This window comes from Panulirus ornatus, chromosome 3, assembly GCF_036320965.1.
Source record: "Panulirus ornatus isolate Po-2019 chromosome 3, ASM3632096v1, whole genome shotgun sequence".
Lineage (NCBI taxonomy): Eukaryota > Metazoa > Arthropoda > Malacostraca > Decapoda > Palinuridae > Panulirus > Panulirus ornatus.
The window spans coordinates 29,860,959-29,884,155 of NC_092226.1; the positions used below are offsets into that span (position 1 = coordinate 29,860,959).

At 44.7% G+C, this 23,197-nt stretch overlaps 1 protein-coding gene across 12 annotated transcripts in view; it reads right to left on the bottom strand.

The window, feature by feature from the left end:
* The window catches only part of LOC139761795 (uncharacterized), a 256,120-nt gene that overhangs the window by 71,402 nt on the left and 161,521 nt on the right, over positions 1-23,197 (bottom strand). For 8 of the 12 annotated variants that reach the window (XR_011715620.1, XR_011715622.1, XR_011715621.1 and 5 more), the window contains 2 exons: positions 13,579-13,739; positions 6,686-6,766 (listed from right to left, as the gene is read on the bottom strand). Coding sequence is in view for 2 of the 12 variants with exons in the window: in XM_071686264.1 (XP_071542365.1) it covers positions 6,709-6,766; positions 13,579-13,739 (219 nt within the window). In the remaining 10 variants the exon portion in view is untranslated. Of the gene's footprint in view, positions 1-6,546; positions 6,767-6,887; positions 13,740-23,197 lie in introns of those variants that run through there. The other 4 variants (XR_011715624.1, XR_011715625.1, XR_011715616.1 and 1 more) reach the window with 3 other exon arrangements.

Genomic DNA, 23,197 nt, shown 5'->3' on the forward strand with positions numbered 1-23,197 from the left:
CTGGGGCCCCAAGCAAATTTTTTGTAGGGATCTCACACAGCGAGTGCGATAAGAGGGTCAGAATCGTCATATAAATAATTAACACAGGCGATCTCGAGACACTAATGAACTTAGATATCTTTCGAAGAACTTCAATTCTGAAGGGCTCGTGACTTCAGTGCTGGCAGAGCGACACAAGAATACATAGTAAAACACGAGTTTTCCTAGTGTTGCGCAAACCACAGACAACCTCAGCAGGGCCTCAGTTTTACGTCAGAGATATGGGTGTTGGATTTCAGCTTTTAAGCCGCATTCCGATTTTCTGGCCACTCGCACTGTTCCCTAGGACCACTGCCAACTGCTTCCTCAGCAGGTCACATGCTGTGTACAGTCTGTGGTGGGAGACGAGAAGGCACTCAGTATTGAACATGACTAAGAATGTACCAGGCTGTACAAGACGAACACCGAAGGCACATATGAAGCAAAGTTCCTGGATAATGTCGATCTAATTCCTTGATAATGTCGATCTTAGAAGTATGTTGCACTGAAAACTGGTCTTATATACTTAACTATATCAGTGGTGTATGTAACATTGTGCATATAACACTAATATATTTCCTTATCCTTAGACCTCTTCTACTTCCTTTAAGAACTTCTTTTACATCATAACTAGATTTATCAAAGTGAGATACCGAACTTATCAACGAATATCACACGACTTCAAATCCTGCCGTCCACATTATCTGAAGCAAAAATCATGAATCATGTCATCCTATGAAAGTTGTCGTGGTGGATAATGCTTCATGGTGATCATAGCGAGCCTCAAGCGATCATGAGCTACTGATTATCTCAAGTATGTTTTAATGATCCTCAGTTTCGATAAGCTCGTCTCCCCTGCAGTCACTGTTACAGTGAGCAGCAAACTTCAGTGCAACCCAGAGATCTGGGAATATATCCAAACTTTCTCATGAATGAAAGTACTTCCATTGCTGCTATATTCGTTGGTACCCTATCAGCCAAATTTAGAATTTCTTGTGCTACTTGCTTTTCATCAATATCTCATTTACCATCATAACTCAAGTGTTTCTTAAGTCTTCACAATATTTCTCTAATGACTTACTTGACAATTCTCATATTCTGTAGAAATCCAGCATTACCCTAAAACTTCTGCTTAACTATATTCACTGTTATGAATCTGTCCTCTTGAGACGCAATAACACAGTCTACGACCACTGAGAAGCCCTGTCTCCGGACTGTTCATTGTCTCACCGAAGAGCTCATCTGATGCATCGTAGCCAAAATGTGTGTTGGTGTCCCTGAGCAACTTTTTCTTTCAAAAAAGGCTCTACATTTATTTCCTCGCAGATTTGTTTTGCTGATGTTAGTACTGCCGTGAAACTATTTGTTCTGTAGACTGTCAGAGACATTTTAGAGCGTGTTAACAAGTCGACTGACACTGCAGAGGTTTACTCGTGTAACTAATATTGCTGTGTGTCTTAACAAACCACTGAGCATGCAAGTCAGCGGTAGGATCCAGCCAGCCTCCTCTGCCAAGCTTGAGCTTGTACTACCTTAGCGACAATATCTATGGGTATCTGTCTCGCTTCTAACATTGCCTCTCTTCATCTGCGTGCAATCTGATAACCTCTATGTTTCGTACCCTGCTGTACCATTTCGTTTCACTCTAGGACTTCAAAGTCACATTACGACGTGCGTTCAAAATGGCTTATCGCTGCGTGGGTGAAGAGCGTCTGGACACACTCAAAATAACTAATGGCATCAAGTGAGGGTTTTTCCGCATCAGCTGCCGCCAGACTATGCTTCACAAGTTACATGCACAACTCGTAGAGTTTTCTGCAATAGTCTTGCTTGAACCCATTAATTTTCACCATGTTTGAATCACTACAGTATGATCCTCCCTTGTAACAAAAAAATAATCAGCCGAGCTTCTGTAAAATGACCTTTGATAAATGAAGACCAAATGTTCCTTGAACTACCAAGAATAAAAAAGAAAAAGCCCTTAATATCTGTCATCTTAATGACACCTTCTAATCATGACTGGTGGCTAACATCGGGGAAGCGATACAAGACAATGGAGCAATATTCAAACACCTTACCCCTGACACGATGGTTTCAAACAATCTGCTGCTGCACGATTCAATCGGCTCATTTCGCATAATTTTTCGTATGTACTGAGCACGAGACATACCTCCTTTGAAACATCCAATATGTCTTTCTAGTACTGACTTAAACTTAGCAAGTAATGCATTTTTTTTTTCAGAGAGCTACCGCTACTGTTTGTCCTCCCAGCATGTACAATTCTGCACTCAATTTTTTTTTTCTTCCACGTTTATTTATAACACTTTCCCTATGATCATCTTCCTTGTATACCCGGGACTATTTTCATGGCTTTGCAATGTACGGCCGCCTCCACTCCCATCTGGGACAGTCAACGTTGTCAATCCTCTCTCTCTCTCTCCGTGAGGCGTGAACCCTGGGAGTAACAGCTCGCTACTTCCGAGCTTTCATATGGAGACCTAGGGTGGTGGAGCGGGAGGAGATTGGGGCCGGCGTGTGAGGGGGTGACATGGTGAGGAGGGAAGAGCGGGAAGTTGTGAGAGAGAAATACCCTGACAGATGACACCAACACAACGCAATATGTCATGAAGCAAATCTAGAAATAAGTAGGTAAACAAAAAGCTGAGTGATGTAAATTGCAAGTTAGAACGTTATTCGCAGCTTGTGCTGCAGGTCTGAATCATTCCATGATAATGACCCCCTCACCCCTTAATCAGCACACACACACACACACACACACACAGGCCACGTCCTTCCCTCCATCAACAGAAGCAAATGTCACTAACTCGAGGGTGACCTTAACACCTGCTGGGTTGGTCGTAAGGGGCAGCTCTTACCACCATGTAGTAAGTCAAGGATGTATCTGAACAGTTACTTGACAATTTTGTTCTCATCATAACCCAGATATCAAACATCTTTAAGTTTAATATGAAAAAAGGAGTATCATTTTGTCGCACACCAGTCAACTGTTACCAATAATGTTTCACAGTTTACAGCCTGAAACAAAATAATGGACGTTGTGTCATTTCCTTACTTACTGTTGATATTGTCATTAGGCTGAGTGTAATGGCACTGGGTATATACGAAAAGTCATTTCAAACTCATCTCCACACCGAAGTAACATAAAAAGTTCCTTGTAATCTTATCGCTTTGCGAGAAACTATATGAATTGCTCATGACAACCTCATCATGGTGTGCTTCTTACATAGGGACTCCCCCTCACATGTTCAGCATTACAGGAAACCAAAGTTTTCGTAAGAATCACAACATTCGTGAGAAATGTGTAAGCACATAAGAACGCTCATTCATACCGGATGCACTCATACATACTCTAGGATTTTTAAGATAAAACTTTATTCTGTGATGTTATAAGGATTTTACATTAAATATGCATCCTTTTATGTATATACGATAATCACATGTTACAACATTTGAACAATTTAAGTCACGGTACACAAAACTCGGGTGGTGTGCAGTGTAGCGAGAAGGAAGAAACCAGTGAAGTGTAGTTAAATACTGACATCCTGCACGACGGTCACTATATAACCTCATCGCTGATGTTATCAAAATTCTTTGTCATACGTCTTCATTCCAGTGTTCAAGCTAGGATTACCAAAGGCAGCCCCACACATAAGGCCTCACTTCCCTCTGCCCTCAACCAATGTTTTCACTTTCCACTATCGTCCCTCTACCAACCCCGCTCATGGTGATTCCACCTGTAGTTAAAATAATTATAATTGGTATTATCAATGATCATTAATTCAATAAAAGCCGATTTCATTATCATTCCCTACTCGAGTCAAGGCAACACCCAAAACCAGACTAAATGTATGAAAGGATGAATGACGTGGTCTCGCGGCCTGAGCTCAGAACGGCTGATTACTCACGTTTGGTTTCGAACTCACGAGCTGATACTCAGGTTCACATGGCACGGAGAGGAAGGAGTTACATCTCAATAACTTGTTAGTTTACCGAAACCAAAGTTAGCATCACATACAGTGAGACGTTGAGAATACTAGTAACGACCTCGACATGAGCAAAATTCCGGACAATAAAAGCTTGGAAGTAGCTTGAAATGAAAACTTCGAAGTAGCGAGTCGATACTTCACCTCACGGAGAAAGAGGAGTGGCAATGCTGGCTGTCCTGGTTGGCAGAAGAGGCGGTTTTACTTCACTCACTTATCTGTATTTTGTGTGGAAAACAATTTGGAACACAAGCAAAATGTGGTATTGTTTGTTACCGAGCACATCAGCCAGTTTCTGCTGATCTTTCCCCAGATCACTACTTCTCGATACATTAAATGTTGATGAAACTTTTACCATCTCATCCTCTGGGGAATGACAAATGTGGTCCAACTTGGAAGCGTCCTCTGCACTGGTTCAGTCTTTCGTGCCTCCTATAATACATAGGGTCACTCAGCTGGATTAGTTAGTTTTTCAGTTGTCAGTGTTGTGCTGTCTTAGTGTATGGGCTCCAGTTGTAACTGCGACGCAATACTGAAAGGCAGTATAAATTACAGGACTCCAGATGCAACAACTGCAAAGTACAAGTGACAGGATTCCAGGTGTAATAACTACATAATACTGCAAGGTATAAATTACAGGATTCTAGGTGTAATAACTACATAATACTGCAAGGTATAAGTTACGGGATTCCAGGTGTAATAACTACATAATACTGCAGGGTATAAGTTACAGGATTCCAGGTGTAATAAATACATAATACTGTAGGGCATACGTTACAGACTCCAGATATAACTACATAATACTGAAGGGTACAAGTTACAGGATTCGATGTAACAACTACATAATACTGCAGGGTATACGTTACAGGACTCCAGATGTAACAACTACATAACTCTGCCGGGTAAAAGTTACAGGATTCCAGATGTACCTTGTAATTTACCGATACTCTCTCATCCCATCTCTCACTTTGTCCTTTTCAGCCCCTGCACCGCCCTCCTGAACTTTTAACCATTTCCGGTAGCTTGTACATACAATTGCACTCACATTCCTTCCCTGCTGGTAACGCCCATAAGCCCTCTCTTTTCTTTTGCACCAGCTACGTAACCTCCTCTTCCCATCACCCATTACCCTACCTTGTGCGTGTGCGGGGGGATGGGTTTGTCATATAATGTGTGGCGGGGTGGCGACGAGAATGAATAAAGGTAGCAAGCATGAATTATGTACATGCGTATATGTCTGTGTGTGTGTGTGTGTGTATATATATATATATATATATATATATATATATATATATATATATATATATATATATATATATATATACGTTGAAATGTATAGGTATATATATGTGCGTGTGTGGACGTGTATGTATATTCATGTGTATGTGGGTGGGTCGGGCCATTCTTTCGTCTGTTTCCTTGCGCTACCTCGCTAACGCGGGAGACAGCGATAAAGTATAATATATATATATATATATATATATATATATATATATATATATATATATATATATATATATATATATAAACGCTCATATACATACACATATACAGACATATATACACATTCATACCTGCTTGCCTTTTTCCATTCCCGTCGCCACCCCGCCACAGAGGAAATAGCGTCGCTAACCCCCGCTTCAGCGAGGTAGTGCCAGGAAAACAGACAAAAAAGGCCACATTCGTTCACACTCAGTTTCTAGCCGCCATGTGTAATGCACCCTAACCACAGCTCCCTATCTACATCCAGGCCCCACAGATCTTTCCATAGCGTACCTAAGACGCTTCACATGCCCTGGTTCAGTCCATTGACAGCACGTCGACCCCGGTATACCACATCGTTCCAATTCACTCTCCCTTGCACACCTCTCGCTCTCTGTATGTTTAGGCCCCGATCGCTCAAAATCTTTTTCACTCCATCCTTTCACCTCCAATTTGGTCTCCCGCTTCTCCTTATTCCCTTCACTTTTGACATATATATCCTCTTTATCAAACTTTCCTCACTCATTCTCTTCATTTGTCTAAACCATTTCAACATACCCTCTTCTGCTCTCTCAACCATACTCTTTATTTCCACACATCTCTCTTACCCTTTCATTACTTAATACTCGATCAAACCACCTCATACCACATATTGTCTTCAAACATTTCATTTCTAACACATGCACCCTCCTTCCATGCCTCGCAACCACATAACATTGTTGGTATTATTCGTTAAAACATACCCAGTGTTGCTCTCCGAGATAATGTTCTCTCCTTCCAACAAAACACATTCTTCATCGCTCCCAGGACCTTCGCCCCTCCCCCAACCTGTGACTCACTTCCGCTTCCATGGTTCCATCTGCTGCTAGGTCCACTCCCATTTACCTAAAACACCACTTCCAATTTTTCTCCATTCAGACTTAAATCCCAAATTTGTCCCTTAACCCTACTGAATCTAATAACCTTGCTCTTATTCATACTCTCAACTTTATCCTTTCATACCCTTTTCCACACTCAGTCACCAACCTCTGCAGTTTCTCACCCGAATCAGCCACTAGAGCTGTATCATCGGCGAACAACTGACTCACTTCCCAGCCCCTCTCATCCACAACGGACTGCATACTCGCCCCTCTCTCCAAAATGTTAATAAGATGTCTTTGATTTGGGCATTCAGTTACCACCTTAGCTTAAAACCAGATCCTCTTCATGCTTCCTCAGAGGCTGAATGCTGACAGATCAGACCCCCATGGATGGTGAATGTTCTGAAATTAAAGGAAGTTCAAATAATTGCAGAAGATTTCTAATCATGTGAGTTTTGCACAAATACGATAACAATGAATGATATGTAATATCAATGTAATAGGTGTGGTTAAACACTAGATACTCAGATGTTTTTCACTTTATTTGATGTCCAACTGTGAACTGGATTGGACGTACGTACTCACAATTGGGTCTCTTTTTACGGAAATTCCTAAACAATAATGTAACACGTATGAAATTCTACATGTAAATGTTATACTAATTTACAAGAAGATCTACAACCAGGACTACAACCACGCGTCAGGTGTGTACTGCACCTCAAGTGTTGTAGGCCATTACGTGCAAACACCACGAGTGTGACGGAATATACACGATAACGCACACTTTTTACCGTACCCAAGTGTACACTCTACCGTGCCTAGTGTGTCTACTTGCACATTACACTACACGCTATGTAGGAGTATCACGTATCCACTTCACCCGTTAAGTGCGGCGAGTTAGTGTACACCAAAGACTACCAGTTGCAGCGAAATGTACATTACACTTCACTCTACCTACGTCTTTTTATGTACATATCACAGTAAGGGCGCACATCACTACACACTATCTGGTACTTCACAGTAAGGGCGCACATCACACTACGTGGTACTTCACAGTAAGGGCGCACATCACACTACACACTATCTGGTACTTCACAGTAAGGGCGCACATTACACTTCACGCTATCTGGTATCTCACAGTAAGAGTGCACATCACACTACATGCTACAGCATGTAGTGTGCACTAAGGTATACAGCAAACTTCACTCTGATATCTATAGATGTAGTGTACATTACTGAGTGAGGTGATGGGTGCACTACAATGTAAGGTCAGGTCAGCGGTATATTCCAAGCTGCCCTGATGTGGCGAGGTACGAACATTCTACACTTCACGGTACAATATTGCTTGGTGTGCACCCTACAGCACCGAGTATAGCTAAAAGTACATCCCACGCCACCTACAGTGACTGGTGGGCACTTCATACTACCCAGTGTAGTCATATGTATATCCCAGTTTAAACGGTACCCGGTATATTGAGGTGGCCACTCCTGCTGCAGGCAGGTGTGGCCCAGTTAGGCTTTCCCTGGAGCGCTTCACGCAGGGCTGTGGCCCATCGAGAATGTGTCACGTTCTCGCAACAAGATATTACGGTATCGTCAGCGAGTGTGTCTGCGTTACTACAGGCCACATAGCTCCCTTGTTTACACTTATGTTTATATCCCATCCTGATAAGCTTCAGAAGACACACCAGGGAACATAACTAGCCATAAAGAACCATACTCTACGGTCTCTGTGTAACATCTCATCTAGGACGCTCTTCACTCCGGGAGGAGAGCACGATTAGAATCTGGGTCACGACTTCATACATAACACATCAAGGTCCACATGCGAGGAATTAAGTCCTCCTCCTCCTCCTGATCTCGCATGCTAACAGCCAAGATTAAGGAACTAGGGTTATATGTCTGACGTTGCCACCGCTACTGCAGCAGTGTTGCCAAGATGATGTGGAGGAACAGGAACGTTGCGAGAGAGGTGTGATGTGAAGGTAAGGCAGTGGTGTAATGATCGAGGATGAGGCCCCTTGTCACCTGAAGAGGCTGAGGTCCCAAGTGATGTGGTGATATGGTGGCTGAGGATGAGATCATTTGTGATGTGATGGCGTGACGAAGAGGTCCGATGTAACATGATGTTGTGGTGGCTGAGGATGGGGTCACACTTGTGATGTGGTACTATGGCGGCTGGGCATAAGGTCTCTTGTACTGTGATGGTGAGGTGTCTGATGATGAGGTCCCTTGTACTACAATGGTGTGGTGGCTGAGGATAAGGTCCCTTATGATGTGACGGTGTGGTGGCTGAGGATATGGTCCTAAGACAAAGAAGCTAATGGACTCCGTGTTGAGAGGAGGAGGAGGAGGCCTAAGGACTCCTCGTTAAGACAAGAGAGCCATTGGAAGTCATCACCCCATCCATTCACAGACTCGAGAGCTATAGTGACATCACACATCCTTTACGCACACCCACCATCACCTGCAACCACTCACCTTGTGATGTGATGGTGTGATGGCCAAGGATGAGGTCTCTTATTGATGTGATGTTATGGTGGCTAAGGATGAGGTCCTATGGGATGTGATGTTATGGTGGCTAAGGATGAGGTCCTATGGGATGTGATGATATGGTGGCTGAGGGTGAAGCAAACTGATATATGTTGCTGTGGTGGCTGAGGATGAGGTCACTCGTGACGTGATGGTGTAGTGGCGGAGGAGAAGTTCCCTTGTGAGGTAATGGTGAGGTGGCTGAGGATAAGATCCCTTCATTGTGATGGTGTGGTGGTTGAGGATGAGGTTCCTTGTGACGTGGTGTGTGGTGGCTGGGGATGAAGTCACTTCCAATGTGATAGCGAGATGATGGCTGAGGATAAGGTCACTTGAAACATGACGGTTTGATGGTTGAGGTTGAGACACCTTGCAGCGGCGGCGGCAGGTGTGTGTGTGTGTGTGAAGCACCACCACTTTGAAAAGCAGAAGTGATCAGCCCTGTATTTTGTTTTAGACTTGTATAGAACTGCAGTATGCTGCATCGTCGCCTTCAAATCACTGGCAAGCTCACTGCCACTACTTGGCACTCGTCCACCAGCCACGGCCTCATTCTCAGCACGGGGAAGGTGCGCGACCGGACACTGCGCATGCATATCCCCAATCAGTTTTCACGTGGACAGACAAAACAGCTGTTATGGCGAAGCGACAGACAAGTTTGCTTTCGATGTTGTCGAGAGTGAAGGACATGACCGAGGATGGTTCTGATCATCATAAAGAAATAAAGAGGACAGTGACAGCTGTCTGGACGTTATTATTTGGTGAGGTAAGGGAGATTCCGAGGTGTTAGAAGGTGAGGATCGGTGTGAAGTGTACGGGGTTTTGTGATTTTAACGTTATACTAAACAGTTAGGACGAATGAATCGGCTAGCCCTTCCAAATGGGGTTAGGCTCATGCAACCTGTACAGCTCTTCAGGTAAAGCAAAAGGGTCGAAGGAAGTCCCTGAAAACAGCGAAAGCGTCAGCATGTCTACTACAATGGAAGCTGAACTGCTTCACTCATGTACTGCACAGTGTTGTGGCAGTGTTGTTCCTTCATGTACTGGACAATGTTGTGTCAGTGTTGTTCCTCCTTGCACTGGACAATGTTGTGCCAGTGTTGTTCCCTCATGTACTAGACAATGTTGTGCCAGTGTTGTTCCCTCATGTACTAGACAATGTTGTGCCAGTGTTGTTCATTCATGTACTGGACAATGTTGTGCCAGTGTTGTTCCTCCTTGCACTGGACAATGTTGTGCCAGTGTTGTTCCTTCATGTACTAGACAATGTTGTGCCAGTGTTGTTCCTTCATGTACTAGACAATGTTGTGCCAGTGTTGTTCCTCCTTGCACTGGACAATGTTGTGCCAGTGTTGTTCCTCCTTGCACTGGACAATGTTGTGCCAGTGTTGTTCCTTCATGAACTGGACAATGTTGTGCCAGTGTTGTTCCTTCAAGTACTGAAAATGTTGTGCCAGAGTTGTTCCCTCATGTACTAGACAATGTTGTGCCAGTGTTGTTCCTTCATGTACTGGACAATGTTGTGCCAGTGTTGTTCCTCCTTGCACTGGACAATGTTGTGCCAGTGTTGTTCCTCCTTGCACTGGACAATGTTGTGCCAGTGTTGTTCCTCCTTGCACTGGACAATGTTGTGCCAGTGTTGTTCCTTCATATACTGGACAATGTTGTGCCAGTGTTGTTCCTTCATATACTGGACAATGTTGTGCCAGTGTTGTTCCTCCTTGCACTGGACAATGTTGTGCCAGTGTTGTTCCTTCATATACTGGACAATGTTGTGTCAGTGTTGTTCCTCCTTGCACTGGACAATGTTGTGCCAGAGTTGTTCCCTCATGTACAAGACAATGTTGTGCCAGTGTTGTTCCTTCATATACTGGACAATGTTGTGCCAGTGTTGTTCCTTCATATACTGGACAATGTTGTACCAGTGTTGTTCCTTCATATACCGGACACTGTTGTGCCAGTGTTGAGGATGTTATCAGCCAAAGGATAAGGCAACACTGGATACATCGTCTTCATAAAGAAGAAACTTTAAAGTGTCATGGTAGAAACAATGTTCTCGGTCGAGTGTCTGCATCACCAAGAGAAAGGCAGGCATCCTGCCTATACTGTAGGTGGGCTACACACTTTGGGCTGACCTCCTTCAGCAAACTTGGTAAACAAACATCCACCAGTAGTGGATTTTCGCAAGTGGAAATTCAAAGCTCACGATGGATGCCATTACCACAAGGGGACAAATATCAAGTGCCTTGCCTATCAAAAACCAACGACTGCTGCACGACTGAGTTCGCAGTTGGAGAAGGTCCAATAGAAAACGTAGGCAAGGCCTTGTGGCTCAGTTGCCAGGACACGATTCCTCACTCGCCAAGGCCATACACAGACAGAAGGAAATTTGGAGCAGCTTCTGCTTATGCAGAACACTAGCAATGAGATTATCAAGTGATGGATAACGGATAACAGTTTTACCTTCCATGATACAGTCACTGAGCAGTTTTCCATACAGGGACAGACACTGTAGCGGACTCTCTTAAGCCAAATGAAGGAAGTGACTAGCCCAGCATGGTATTCTGTAATTACAGATGAAGCCACTGATGTTATTAACAGTGAACAGCTCAACCTGTCTCTTCGCTGGCTAGATGACAATTATGAGGGCCACGAAGACCCTGTAGATGTGTTTAGGGTGCCTGACATGAGAGCAGATATATCAATTGCAGTTTGTCAAATATATTCTGATTCGATGCAACCTTCCTTTACAACTACGCCGAGGGCAAGCATACGATGGTGCTGCCAACACGCAAGAGAGAATACCTGGAATAGCAACACGAATTAAGCAGGAGAGTCCAGCTGCAGTTCACTGCTTTGCCCACTCATTAATAACTTTATGTCTCCAAGATGCAGGTAGATAGCTCGTGTGCCTGAGAGATGCCCTGGACATGGTAAAAGGAGTAACAAACTTCATTTGTCTTTCCGCCAAAAGATCAACACTTTTCACAGCACTAATGCAACTAGCAAGCAGTCCAGACTCTGCGGCGAAACTGAAACCTTTATGCCCGACTCGGTAGACTGCAAGAACAGGTGCTATAAATGCCATAGTCAAATGCTAAAGCCTTTCGTTGGAGGTTCTAGTAATACAGCAAACCGCACGTGCTGAGTATGTCATAAAGGCTGGTGGTTTACTGCATGCCCGAGACCAAATCACCACCTTATTTGGCCTCAAGTTGAATCACCTTTTGTATGCTGCTGCATCCTGACACACGGTATACAATGACAGAACAAAGACTAAACACTTGTTTACTCCACATCCACAAGGACCTGATAGACAAAACTGATTTAGTCTTTGTTGCACAAGAGTTCACAGAGAGGAGTGACAGTCTCAAAAAGTATTTTGGACTCTTTCACTAAATTCTACTTCTGTATTCAGTTAAAAAAAAAAGTTTCCAGATTAAGAAATGCATATTGCTGGAAAAATGAAAACAAAAGTCATGAAAGCTTTTGCTCCAGCGATGCCCGCCCACACACCCACTTCTTAGAAGCTGCCACCGCCTCTGTCTCGAGATGTGATGATGTGGTGGCTGAGGATGAAGTCACGTGTGTGAGGATGTGTGGCTGAGGATAAGGGCCCTTGTGACGTTATGATATGGTGGCTGATGATGAGGTTAGTTGTGATGTGGTGGCGGAGGATGAGGTACTTTGTGATGAGATGGTGTGGTGACTGAGGATAAGGTCCCTTGTGATGTGGTTATGTGGATGGTAGTACCATGAGCAATGGGGTGGTGGCTGGTGATGTGGTGGATATTTGTGTGCTGTTCGGTAATGTGTTGACTTTTAGTGTGGTGGCTGTTGATGTGGTGAGGCGGTGGCTGGTGGTGCGTTGGCTATTGATGTACAGGTTGGTGTCGTAGCGGCTGCTGAAGTGGTGGCTCATGAACTGGCGGATGGTGACGTGGTGGCTGGTGAAGTGGTGGATGATGAAGTGTGGCTGATGAAGTGGTGGCTGATGAAGTGGTGGCTGGTGACGTAGTGGCTGGTGAGGTGGAGACTGGTGAAGTGATGGCTGGTGGGGTGGTAGCTGGTGAGGTGATGGCTGGCGAGGTGATGGCTGGTGGGGTGGTGGCTGGTGAGGTGATGGCTGGTGAAGTGACGGCTGGCGAGGTGGTGGCTGGTGAGGTGATGGCTGATGAGTTGGTGGCAGGTGAGGTGATGGCTGATGAGTTGGTGGCAGGTGAGGTGATGGCTGGTGAAGCGATGACTGGTTAAGTGAAGGCTGGTGAAGTGGTGGCTGGTGAAGTGATGGCTAGTGAAGCGGTGGCTGGTGAGGTGATGGCTGGTGGGTGGTGGCTGGTGAGGTGATGGCTGGTGGGGTGGTGGTTGGTGAGGTGATGGCTGGTGAGGTGGTTGCTTGTGAGGTGGTGGTTGGTGAGGTGATGGCTGGTGAGGTGGTGGTTGGTGAAGTGGTGGTTAATGAAGTGGTGGCAGGTGAGGTGGCGGTTAATAAAATGGTGGCTGGTGGATGGTGAAGTGGTGGCTGGTGAGGTTGGTCTCGTGTGGTGGTTGGTGAAGTGGTGGTTGGTGAGGTGGTGGCTTTTGAGGTGGAGGTTGGTGAAGGGGTGGCTGGTGAGGTGGTGGTTGGTGAAGAGGTGGCTTTTGAGGTGGAGGTAGGTGAAGTAGTGGCTGATCATATGTACTCGCTGGTGATGTAATCACTGTCATAGTTCTTGCTGGGAGATACAGGGGACATGTAGGCGGCCTCGGGTACCAGGGAGGTCATGTTGGCCAGTCCGTGGCCTATGTAGCGGCAGCCTCGACCCATTGAGCGGCGCACCCGACGAACCGCGCGACTAACGTTCTGTAAGAAAGAGAAGACTTTAGTGTAGCGTCCCAGATATCCCTGTATCATGAAGACTCTACACGTTAACAGCTCTAGAAGTTGGTACAACTGTACTTAGCCATTTGGCCCATCATCAAAGTCAGATTCTATAAGGTGACTAATCAAATGAATTTATTTGTCATTTTACTTAAAAAGTGAAAATATCAAGATATTTACAGATGATAGCAAATACAGCCAGGCGAGGAGTGCTCATCCTCCTCGAAGGCTCTGGTTGGGGGTTTCAGAATTTGTGTAGATGTTATCAAAATGAGAGGAAAGAAGAGACAGGTGGTATGTTTGAAGAAGAAACCTGGATGTTCTGGCTCTGAGTGAAACGAAGCTCAAGGGTAAAGGGAAAGAATGGTCTGCAAATATCTTAGGGGTAAAATCGGGGACTGGTGAGAGTACAAGACCTAAGGAAGGAGTAGTGCTACTCCTGAAGCAGGAGCTGTGGGAGTGTGTTTTAAAGTTTAAGGAAGTAATTTCTAGGCTGAGGTGGGTAAAACTGAAAGTGGATAGCGAGAGATGGGTGACCATTGATGCTCATGCACCTAGCTACGAGAAGAAAGATAACGAGAGGCAAGTATTTTGGGAGCAGCTTAGTGATCGAGTCAACTGTTTTCGTTGTACGAGACCGGATGATTTAAATGCTAAAGTTAAGTAATATGGCAGTTGAGGGTATAATTGGTTCGCATGGAGTATTCAGTGTTATGAAGGGAAATGGTGAAGAGCTTGTGGCGTTGTGTGCTGAAAAAAGATTGGTGACTGGGAATGCATGGTTTGAAGAGACAGTTGTACGCAACTATACGCATTTGAGTAAGAGGGAGGGTCAACGGCCATTATTAGATTACGTATCAATTAATAGGTGTGTAAGAATTAGACTTTGAATATAAATGTGCTGGGAGGGGCAGCTGGTGAGATGTCTGATCACTATCTTGTGTACGTGAGGGTGAAGACTTGTGGACGTTTTCGAAAAAGGAAACAATGTTGGGAAGAAGAGAGTGTTGAGAGTGAGCTTGGAAAGGAGACTTGCGCGAAGAAATACCTACAAAGACAAAGTAGAATGGCAAAAGGTGAGAGCACATGAAGTGAGGGAAGTGGGTGAGGAATGGGAGGAATTTAGGGATGCATTGACGGCATGCGAAAGAAATGCATGTGGAATGAGAAAGGTATTATGTAAGAACATTCTGTAAGAACGTAATGCACGGGCGTACTGTAAGAACGTGTTGCACGGACGTACTGCACGGACGTACTGTAAGAACGTACTGCACGGACGTGCTGTAAGAACGTGCTGCACGGACGTTCTGTAAGAACGTGCTGCACGGACGTACTGTAAGAACGTACAGAATTTATCAAAAACTATTTTGCTGAGTTCTTGTATCACCCATCGAATCCTGGAAATGATATGGGAAGATGTACTCGGTACACTGTCAGATTCCATACATCATCAGCGTATGGAGGTCACCGAGGAGAGTGTAGAGGGAGTACCGACATACCAGTACTCACGATGAGAGTTTCCCAAAATGTTCGGACTAGCGCGTAATGCACAGAGCAGGAAAATCGAGAGTTACGAGGAAGGAATCGTATTTAATGCCGAGTGTTATGCGTGATATGGAGAGAATGTATGCTTGTGGACTGCCTGCCAGGAACCCACGTGTGGGTGAAGTAGAAAGAAATGACAACAGCCTGGGCTAAAGGACTGAAGCATGACAGCCACTGAAGATCTGGCTTGCTTTGTGCAGCCATCACTAACTCTCTCGACACCCAGGCGAGGAGTGAGGGAGGGAGTGGGTGAGGGAGGAGCCGCTGAGGGCAGGGTTTACTGTAGCTGGAGGAAACACTTGGTTAATATGAATAAGCCAGAGTTAGGATGTACCAGCATGCTGCTGGCCACACTCAACCACGGTCACCAGACCCGCTCCTCCCCAGTACATGGAGGAGTGAGGGGCGACAAGTTTAGTAGCAGGTGTGGGGTTGCTGTGGCAGGACAAGGCCGAGGAGGATGTTAAACTGAGATAAGAACAATATAAGCATAGATAAAAAAAAAAGGGACAAGACAGAGAGGAGACGTCTTACGAGCGACGGGAGCTACAGGAGTAACATGTTGGTGTCGTGGTGGTGACAGAAGGCATGTGATGATGTAAGACGTGTACCATCACCGCCAGTAAGGAGTCCCCACGACCAACACTATGTTGGCGGCACATGTTGACGGTGGCAACAACATCCACACGACACATGATCAGACAGTCGTGGGATATGGGCACACGTAGCCATCATACAGGAGCAGGATATGGGCACACGTAGCCATCATACAGGAGCAGGATATGGGCACACGTAGCCATCATACAGGAGCAGGATATGGGCACATGTAGCCATCATACAGGAGCAGGATATGGGCACACGTAGCCATTATACAGGAGCAGGATATGGGCACACGGAGCCATCATACAGGAGCAGGATATGGGCACATGTAGCCATTATACAGGAGCAGGATATGGGCACACGGAGCCATCATACAGGAGCAGGATATGGGCACACGTAACCATCATACAGGAGCAGGATATGGGCACATGTAGCCATCATACAGGAGCAGGATATGGGCACACGTAGCCATTATACAGGAGCAGGATATGGGCACACGGAGCCATCATACAGGAGCAGGATATGGGCACACGTAGCCATCATACAGGAGCAGGATATGGGCACATGTAGCCATCATACAGGAGCAGGATATGGGCACACGTAGCCATTATACAGGAGCAGGATATGGGCACACGGAGCCATCATACAGGAGCAGGATATGGGCACACGTAGCCATTATACAGGAGCAGGATATGGGCACACGGAGCCATCATACAGGAGCAGGATATGGGCACACGTAGCCATTATACAGGAGCAGGATATGGGCACACGGAGCCACAATACAGAAGCAGGATATGGGCACACGGAGCCATCGTTCAGGAGCAGGATATGGGCACACGGAACCATCATACAGGAGCAGGATATGGGCACACGGAACCATCATACAGAAGCAGGATATGGGCACACGGAACCATCATACAGGAGCAGGATATGGGCACACGTAGCCATCATACAGGAGTATGATAATGACACAACGAAGCCATCATACAGGAGCAGGATATGGAGAGACAGGTACAACAGCTGTCTCAGGACCACTGGTAGACCCACCAGCTGTCCCAAAACTAACGGGAGATCCACCAGTTGACCTTAAGACCACTGGCAGGTTCTACAGCGTCTCAGGACCAATGGCTTGTCCAAATGCTGGTATTAGCAACACTGACGGGTTCAAAAGCTGGTCTTAAAACCACTGGAAGGTCCAACAGCTGGTTGTAGAACCACTGGAATGTCCAACAGCTGGTCTCAGAACCAGTGGAAGGTCCAACAGCTGGTCTTAGAACCAGTGAAAGGTCCAACAGCTGGTCTTAGAACCAGTGAAAGGTCCAACAGCTGGTCTCAGAACCAGTGGAAGGTCCAACAGTGGTCTTAAAACCAAAGGAAGGTCCAACAGCTGGTCTTAGAACCACTGGAAGGTCCAACAGGGGTCTTAGAACCACTGGAAGGTCCAACAGCTGGTCTTAGAGCCACTGGAAGGTCCAACAGCTGGACTTAGGACTAGACAGGCCCACCAGCTACTGCCAGGACCCACTGCCAAGTCCAAAAGCTGTTCCAGGACCACTGGCTGATCCAACAGTTGGTCTTAGAACCACTGGCAAGTTCAACAGCTGGTCCCAGGACCACTGGCAGGTCCAACAGTTGGTCCATCAGCCCTATGGGACGACTATCATTTGTCCCAAGACCACTGGCTCGTTCAACAGCTGGTCTTAGGGCTAAATAGTATATCAAACAGCTGGCCTCATAACCAAAAGTCAGGTCCAAACAGCTGGTTCTATAACACACTGATTGGTCCAAAAACTGGTCCAAAGACCAAATGGCTGGTCCAGCAGCTAGTTACAGGTCCACTGGCTGGTCCAGCAGCTAGTTCCATGGGTCCACTGGTTGATCCTAGGGTTTACTAGTTGGTGATTGACAAACTGAACACTGAACTAGCAGGGAGAGATCAATTAGCAGGGAGAGATCAATTAGCAGGGAGAGATCAATTAGCAGGGAGAGATCAATTAGCAGGGAGAGATCAATTAGCAGGGAGAGATCAATTAGCAGGGAAAGATCAATTAGCAGGGAGAGATCAATTAGCAGGGAGAGATCAATTAGCAGGGAGAGATCAATTAGCAGGGAGAGATCAATTAGCAGGGAGAGATCAATTAGCAGGGAGAGATCAATTAGCAGGGAGAGATCAATCAGTAGGGAGAGATCAATGAGCAGGTAGAGATCAATTAGCAGGGAGAGATCAATTAGCAGGGAAAGATCAATTTGTACGGAGTGATCAATTTGGAGGGGGAGATCAATTAGTAGAGGGAGATAAAGAATGGCAAGATTCCATTCTTGGATGTAATGTTGTGCCACAACAGGATGTTTCGTCACCGACGTTCACAGAAAGCCCACCAATCATGGTAAATAAATGAATAAGTAAATGTGCTCAGAATTACAAGAGGAGTGTCACTCATGCATACGTGAGGAGAGCGATCAAGTTGTGCTCAACCTGGCAACTTCCACACGAAGAACTTCGACGTGTCCGGCAAAAGTTGATTAACAATGGATTTTCAAATACTGAATATGATACCATTGTGAACAACATGCTGGAGCAACATCTCGTGACACACAGATAACCTCAACGTGACAATATCAAAGTTTAGTACAGGAACACACATATGAAAGCATATCGAAAGGACGTGAAGATTGTGCGAGATATTGTGGTCAGAAACTGCAAAGCGATTGATGAAGACAAGGTTATCAGTCTGATAATATACTACAACAGTCCGAAAACATGTTCGCTCGAAATGAACAACGGTATGGTAGGTCGCTCTGGAAGTCTGAATCGTACTGATGTGGTATTGAGTACCGATGCAATATTGAGGACTGTCAGCCTCACCACATAAAACTACATTGGTCATACAACCTACACCCTGAGCCGCCGCCTCTCGCTCCACTTACAAGAAGTTGGAATCAAACATTATGAACAAAATCATAAAACAAGATTAACGAGGAAGATTATAGTGAATAACACCAAAATCATTACTAGTTGCAGTGATCGGAGGAGACTACAGATACTAGAAGCCATTCACATTAGAGACAAAGCACCTGTCATCAACATCCAGACAAACATGACCACCACCATACAGCTCTTGGATGGCCTGCAAATGGGACGTACACCTAATGACGTTTTAGGACACATGGGACACGTCAGTGACCCACCATAAGCTACCGAGTCCATTTCTGGGTTGCGAAGGTGAGAATCAGACGAGCCCAACCCGACTTCAACTCCACATCCGGACAATATCGGTCTCGCTTGACCCTACTTAAGAGTATCTATTTAATGGACTTTCTATATTCCCTCGTTTAATATGTTCTTCTGTTTCCTCAAGTGTAAGTTTATATATATATATATATATATATATATATATATATATATATATATATATATATATATAACATACAAAGCTCCATCAGCCAGGATCGAACCTGGGACCCCTTGTGCAAGAGGCAGGCGTGCTAACCGCTAGGCTAAGGTTAGCATGCCTGCCTCTTGCACAAGGGGTCCCAGGTTCGATCCTGGCTGATGGAGCTTTGTATGTTCTATGAAGGTGCGCGTTCATATACACTTTATTCGTATATATATATATATATATATATATATATATATATATATATATATATATATATATATATATATATATATATATTTTTTTTTTTTTTTTTCAGTCTGCCATTTCCCGCGTTAGCGAGGTAGCGTTAAGAACAGAGGACTGGGCCTTTGAGGGAATATCTTCACCTGGCCCCCTTCTCTGTTCCTTCTTAAAAGAAAAAAAAGAGAGAGAAGGATATCCAGCCACCCGCTCCCTCCCCTTTTAGTCTTCTTCTACGACACGCAGGGAATACGTGGGAAGTATTCTTTCTCCTCTATCCCCAGGGATATATATGTATATATATATATATATATATATATATATATATATATATATATATATATATATATATATATATATATTTCTGCTTCCAAATGTTGTATTCAGATTGTAACTCACTACCCTACATGATACTTTAAATTGTTTAGATTTGTGTTTTCTTCACTTATATGTGCTGTGTACTGTGCTTTTTCCGAGTTTGTTTTTGTATATTTTGTTTGCGTTGTACTTATCCAAGTTTTTTCTCTACTCTTTTATAGATTCCTGATGATGGCTCTGTGAAGGTGAGCGCTTGACTGACATAAATGGATAATTTTGGACAACTGATGTTTGAGCACCCACCATACGGCAGAATAATACCGAGAAAACTAAAGAACATAAAGAAGATAACTCTAAATATGCTGTCGTATTCAATATATATATATATGTATATATATATATATATATATATATATATATATATATATATATAATGCCTTGCAACAGTAAGGATTCCAACTCAGTACCATTTGCGTGGTAGCTGGTTTAGCTAACTGCTCGAGTAGTTAGCGTTTCCTGCTCCCAAGCAAATGGTTCGAGGTGCGAATGTTTGCTGTTGGAGGGCAGTGTGTTATACATACATTATATATATATATATATATATATATATATATATATATATATATATATATATATATATATATATATATATATATATATGAATTACGTACATGTATATATGTATATGTCTGTGTGTGTATATATATGTATACGTTGAGATGTATAGGTATGTATATGTGCGTGTGTGTATATACATGTGTATGTGGGTGGGCTGGGCCATTCTTTCGTCTGTTTCCTTGCGCTACCTCACTAACGCGGGAGACAGCGACAAAGTATAATAACAATATATAAATATATATATATATATATATATATATATATATATATATATATATATATATACATATGATGAGGATGACTTGACCTACCCTATAGCTGGAAAGCTGCCATAATCAAGGTATAAACATTCCTTTGGTTGGAGGCAAACTCCCTGACGTACCGCCTCCCACTTGACCTGGAATCAGCATCGTCGCACACCACAACAGGTGTCTGTAGGAACGTCCGTAACGTCAACCGTTTTCCTTCAACAGACAAACATAAATCCGGTTATGAAGCGACGCGAGGAAAATAAGCAATGGTCGAAAATCTTTCCGCTCTATCAGTGGCGTATTGTGGCGCTGAAAGGAGAACAACAGGCATTCTGTGGCGGGTGGAGAGGCTGGCCAGCATGGCGCCTCATCCACTCATCATTACCACATCCGCTGGCCCCTGGGACACACACAGGCCGGCTGCCCGCTGGTCACCTTACCCCCACACAGCAGCTGCCACTCACTCCTGGTGCGGGTTCAGCCTTAGTGAAGTGCCGCCCTCTTCTCCAGGCGGCACACCCTATCTCCTCAGGGTATAATGAACCAGGCAGGATAAGTCATTACACATGTTGACGTCATGAGCTTTATGACCTGATGTAAATGATCAAAGATACCATTTTCTCTTTTTCCGGTGAAGAAAACGTCATGGGCTAGAAAGTGGCAAAAAGGCAAAATTGTCCATGGGCCGGGGCACAGGTGAAGGATTTTGGATAGGACAGAGCTGGAATACGGGTAGTGGTAGGGCAAGGGTAGGGGCAGGTAGTTGTAGATGTCAAAGAGAGGCTCAGGTGAGCTGGGGACATGAGGAGGGTGAGAGGGAAGCGCTGACACTGTGGTCACAGAGCAAGGGACTAGTACAGTGAGAGAGCGTGAGACTGGATCGTTGATCAAGGCATAATATATATATATATATATATATATATATATATATATATATATATATATATATATATACATATCATTATTATACTTTGTCGCTGTCTCCCGAGTTAGCGAGGTAGCGCAAGGAAACAGACGAAAGAATGGACCAACTCACCCACATACACATGTATATACATACCTGTCCACACAAGCACATATACACACCTATACATCTCAACGTATACATATATATACACACACAGACATATACATATATACACATGCACATAATTCATACTTGCTGCCTTTATTCATTCCCGTCGCCACACAGCCACACATGAAATGACAACCTCCTCCCCCGCATGCGCGCGAGGTGGCGCTAGGAAAAGACAACAAAGGCCACATTCGTTCACACTCAGTCTGTATCTGCCATGTATAATGCACCGAAACCACAGCTCCCTTTCCACATCCAGGCCCAACAAATCTTTCCATGGTTTACCCCAGACGCTTCACATGCCCTGGTTCAATCCACTGACAGCACGTCGACCCCGGTATAACACATCGTTCCAATTTACTCTATTCCTTGCACGCCTTTCACCCTCCTGCATGTTCAGGCCCCGATCACTCAAAATCTTTTTCACTCCACCCTTCCACCTCCAATTTGGTCTCCCACTTCTCGTTCCCTCCACCTCTGACACATATATCCTCTTTGTCAATCTTTCCTCACTCATTCTCTCCATGTGACCAAACCATTTCAAAACACCCTCCTCTGCTCTCTCAACCACACTCTTTTTATTACCACACATCTCTCTTACCCTTTCATTACTTACTCGATCAAACCACCTCACACCACATATTGTCCTCAAACATCTCATCTTCAACACATCCACCCTCCTCCGCACAACTCTATCTATAGCCCACGCCTCGCAACCATATAACATTGTTGGAACCACTATTCCTTCAAACATACCCATTTTTGCTTTCCGAGATAATGTTCTCGCCTTCCACACATTTTTCAGTGCTCCCAGAACTTTCGCCCCCTCCCCCACCCTGTGACTCACTTCCGATTCCATGGTTCCATCCGCTGCCAAATCCACTCCTAGATATTTAAAACACTTCACTTCCTCCAGTTTTTCCCCATTCAAACTTACCTCCCAATTGACTTGTCCCTCAACCCCACTGTACCTAAAAACCTTGCTCTTATTCACATTTCTCTCAGCTTTCTTCTTTCACACACTTTACCAAACTCAGTCACCAGCTTCTGCAGTTTCTCACCCGAATCAGCCACCAGCGCTGTATCATCAGCGAACAACAATTGACTCACTTCCCAAGCCCTCTCATCCACAGCAGACTGCATACTTGCCCCTCTCTCCAAAACTCTAGCATTCACCTCCCTAACTACACCATCCATAAACAAACACACACATATATGCTCGCCATTTCCCGCGTGAGCAAAGTAGCGTCAAGAACAGATGACAGAGTCTTAAAGGGAATAAAATCCTCACTTGTCTCCTTGCTCTGTTCTTTCTTTTACAAATCCATACAGGAGGGGAGGTTTTCCAGCCAACCGCTTCCACCCCCTTTTAGTCGCCCTCTACGAAACGCAAAGGCGAAAGGCGTGCAAGGG